The 4,263-nt window shown below is 50.4% G+C and overlaps 1 protein-coding gene across 4 annotated transcripts in view; it reads left to right on the top strand.

Moving 5' to 3' along the window:
* The window catches only part of Jakmip1 (janus kinase and microtubule interacting protein 1), a 122,037-nt gene extending 118,093 nt beyond the window's left edge, over positions 1 to 3,944 (top strand). For 3 of the 4 annotated variants that reach the window (XM_029477928.1, XM_021162250.2, XM_029477929.1), the window contains 2 exons: positions 663 to 738; positions 1,817 to 2,060. In XM_029477928.1, the coding sequence (XP_029333788.1) occupies positions 663 to 713 (51 nt within the window). In that variant the 3' untranslated portion in view covers positions 714 to 738; positions 1,817 to 2,060. Of the gene's footprint in view, positions 1 to 662; positions 739 to 1,816; positions 2,061 to 3,662 lie in introns of those variants that run through there. The other variant, XR_003836754.1, reaches the window with a different exon arrangement.
* The last annotated feature ends 319 nt before the right edge of the window (positions 3,945 to 4,263 follow it).

Raw genomic sequence — 4,263 nt, forward strand, 5'->3', positions numbered from 1 at the left:
GGGCAAGTCACAAGTAGATTAAGAAAAAAATATTTTTTTGAACTAACTGATCTTTTTTTTTTGTTTTTTTAAGAGTTTTTTTTTTTTTTTTTTTTTTTTTTTTTTTTAAGCAGCGTTTCTCTAAAGATGACTAGCAAAAGGCACATGATGTTTTAAATTAACAAATCTCTTTCCAGGGGCAGTGTAGGGAAGGATCACTTGTCTGCAGGTTGGCCTGGCTGCCTCCCTTGTTCTGCCCACTATAACATATACTGGAGAAGCACAGAGTGCCCTTGGGCAGGCCCTTCCCTTGTGCTGCCCTGTGCAGCCTTACTTTTATCCCCCAAAGTCTCTGCACACGGCATAGGTCTCACCTGGCAGCAGGGATTGATGGGATACCTGATAAAAGTGTAGGGACAACCCACTGAGCACATAAGGCTGGAGGGAGCAATGGCACCTCCTGTTGGCAGCCCTCCGCTCCTCTCTCTCTGCTGCCCCCTAGTGTTCTAGTTTTGTAAGATGCTGTCAGTGAATTCCATACCACATCTCACATTCTTTTCTTTTTCCTTTTCTTTTTTCTTTTCGTTTTTCTTTTCTTCCCTTCTCTTTCCTTTCCTTTCCTTTTCTTTTCTTTTTCCTTCTTCCCCTTTCTCTTCTTGTTTTCTTTTGGTCTTATGTTATAGTTTTTGTTCCTTTTTTTGTTTTTCTCACTAGCATTCATTCTGTGGCCTTGACGACTCCCATGCGCCGAGAACTCGGGTGTGTATCCTTTCCTTTCTACTGGCTGATGCAGAGCCGATTGAGAGAGGAGGTTGATTCCCCTCCGGCTGTGCTGCTCCTTGGGAAATGAGGAGCCTTGAGTGCAACCTTGTTTTGGATTCTCCCACTTCATCTCCTCAGGGGCCGTGTGGCCCTGGGTCCTTAGGGTCCTTAGGGTCCTGCCATAGAGGCACATGGTGAGGATTGCTGAGAAAGAGAGGCCCCACGGCATTTCATCCACAGAGTTTATGTCCCATTCCCAAAGCTATCTCCAGTCTGGTGTAGTTCCTGCTTTGTGCAAAGTGACCTTCAAGTGACCTTCCAGGGCAAGGAGCAGCAGGTTGACAAGCCAGTGGCTCATGAAGCCAGATCCCTAATGTGACTGCACAATGTCCGGAAACCAACAGTCTTTGGCTCCTCACCTCTGGATCTCAACCTGCATGCCCAGTTATGATGCCCGACTATATTCAGAGACCTGAAGACTGAAGGCATCCCAGGATCTGGCCCTGCCTTGGCTGTTGATTCCTTGTTTCCAAGCACCCAACTTTCAGCCTGAGTCCCTGCCTTTCCATACACTCCCAGTCCCCTTAATAGGGCTGCCCATAATAGGGCTGGTATCTGCCAGGACCTCTGAATTTTGGAGTCTTGACCCTGAATCTAACCTAGGCTGAGGATCCTTGAACTCCAGGGTACCCTTGAGGCTTGCTAGATCCCTAGAGGGACCACCCAATGTCCTTAGTGATGTCCCTGACTCTAACACTAGCTCGCAAGGGCTTAAGTTAGGTCCCTTCTATGTCCCATTGCCTGGGACATATCCAGGCACATGTTTGGTCATGGTATAGAGAGAATGAAGGGTTATCCTGAGCTCTGGGAGACAGCTCACACCATGCTCCATTGATGGAGTCCTGGGGCTTGGGATATCCAAATCCTGCTCCCCCTTTTTTTTTCTGGGTTGTGGAGAAGGTTCTCTGGGCAACTGTCAAGAGAGATCAGGATGGTGTGGGCTTGAAGATATACCAGGGCACTCTACTTAACCTTTGATTTTTGTTTCACTTCAAATTATCTCTTAATCTTACAGGCTAGACAAAGAGCTTTTGGAATTACCTGAGTCCCCGTGGTGCCCCATCCTCACTGAAACCAAAATCCAACAGCAACAAAGCTTTTCAAAGTCCAGAGCCTGAACACAGAACTTACGCACATTTGACGGTCACTTAAAGGGGAGGCCTGGGGACCTGGCCAGCCTCTGCTGTGGAGCTCTGCAGGACAATGGCGAGCCTTCCCAGTATCCCCACTGTGACATCTTCAGGAGCCAAGGGCAAAGGTGGATCTGGATGGCAGAAATCGATAAGTGCAATTAGTGGAAGCCCAGGACATGGGAACTGCTACCTTGGGGGATCGGCACAAGCCTTGTCCCCGTGCTGTGTGCCTCCCTGAAGGCACCGCGAGTGCCTAGAGGGACTCAGGCAGCCCCTCTGCCTCATGTACATAAATCTCCTTGGACTGAGAGTGTTCTTCCAGAGTTTATCTGCCAGAGCAACCAACGAAACCTCTGACTCCATGCACAGCTGGACTGGCAGCTAGTGGCCAGCAAGAGAGAGTTGGAATCGCCAATGTGGGGACCCTGTGGATTGTAGATTTCCGAGGAAAGCTGGAGGCTCTGACACTCTGACACTTATAGGTGTGACACCGCATAAGTCCCAGAGCATGGCTGTGCCTAAGACCAGGGAGGAGTGAGGACAGAGAAAACAGACCAAAGCTATCTGTTGTAATTTGTAGGGACATCCCATGAAGGAGCTCAAGCTGGTAGTGCAGCACCCAGAAGCTCTGAGGTCTGAGGTCTGAGGTCTGAGGCCAGGAGCACCCTTTACCATAGAGAAAACTACTGTAGAGCCTTCAATGCCCACGATTCTTGGTAGAGAGTAGAGTCATCTCCTCAGGTGTTGGGGCCTCCCAGAGCACAGGGGGTAAGATAAAGGGTAGTGCTAGAACGAGATGCTAGAAGTCGACTTCCAGAGGAAATTCCCCAAGAAGTAACTTTGGGATGCTCCTGTCCATCTAGGGCAGGTAGGGTGGGGCACCTCCAAAAGGACCCTGCCTATGTGGCTATACTCTTTCAAACTTGGGGTGAAGAGAATGTTAGCCATCAGATTGACAGTGTGAAAAAAGGATAGGACGGTGGGTCTGGGTGCAGGAGCGTATGGTGGGTTGCGATGAGACACGGCGGCAGCAGGCCAGATGAAGCCTCTTGCTGTGTAGTTACAGGACCAAGCAAGTGGCCCCACGATTTCCTGGAAGCAAGAAGAATGACTGGGGTTCAGATCAGGCCCATGGATGGAACCATGGAGCAGGGACCGGACATTATAGGGAAGCCAGATTCAAACACAGAGAGGCTAGGACAGTGCTCTGGATGGAAGAGCGGCCGTCCAGACAGGAGGTCATCCCGGGAGCTATGATGTCTCCAGCTTGAAGCAAACATAGCAGAATGGCTCAGAAGTGTTGACTCTCTGCTGAAATCTGAGTCCCCCAACACCTGTGACCCATAAGCCTCTGCAACCTACCACTATCCAGTGGCTTAATTAAATCCCAAGGAATTTATCTTTGACAAGCATCTGAGTCACTGAGTCGCAGGAATGTGGGCAACTGTCAGGAATATGGAAAGCGTGCTTGCTTTCTCTGATAGGAGATGCAGGGGGGTACGATTCAACTGACTTCTGTAGACAGTCATCCCGGGGCATCCCAGAGGGTCAAGAAGTCCACCACTCTGTCCCCGCAACCATCTGTCTAGAATCCCTGCAGGCTGTGCTGGAGTGTGGTCCTTGTACCTCCTGTCCCTACCTACTGTGAGGGAGAGGGCAGCCTCCCTGTCTGCCTGGCTCTTTCACTCAACACCTTATGTGACAGTGACACCTTAACTCTGCAGTCAGACCGGTCTGGGCACTCCCAGCTCAGTCATTTCCCTGATGCAGATAAACAGTTTCCTTGTGACTCTGAGGAACACAACTGACAGATCCCAGGCCATGCCTCGTGGAAGAGCTTCTGTGACCACAGCGGGATGGGTGGACCTGCATCATTCCACTCTGACATCCCGTCAGCAGCTGGCAGGAGCAAGGATCTGAGACCCTCGTGGAAGGGTTTTCCCAGGAGTATTCAGGTTGCTCGGTCGGGGCCAGTGTCTATCCTCTTCTACCCCCAGGAAGCCACTCAGGCCTGAGAATTCAGCTCACACAGACAGGTGTGCAAGCTTCCCGAGTCCTTATGGTTAGCTTAGGCATTTCTGCCAGAGTCCCTGCTGGGACGCACAGTCGCAGGGCTCTTGCCACCAAATACCTGTGTAGTTTCCAGGAGAGTAGAGCTGTAAAACCAAGGCTCCAACGCCAAGGCTACACTCTTCTGTAGGCAGGAAGGCAGGTGGAATTTTCCTTCGCTCTTCTTCTAGACTCACTAGGAGAATGAAGCCCATAGCTCATCCTATGAAGTCTTCAAACACAAGGTTCCACCTCTGTACCCCAGTCCTCTAAACCCACA

This window comes from Mus caroli, chromosome 5 (assembly GCF_900094665.2).
Source record: "Mus caroli chromosome 5, CAROLI_EIJ_v1.1, whole genome shotgun sequence".
In the NCBI taxonomy this organism is placed as follows: domain Eukaryota; kingdom Metazoa; phylum Chordata; class Mammalia; order Rodentia; family Muridae; genus Mus; species Mus caroli.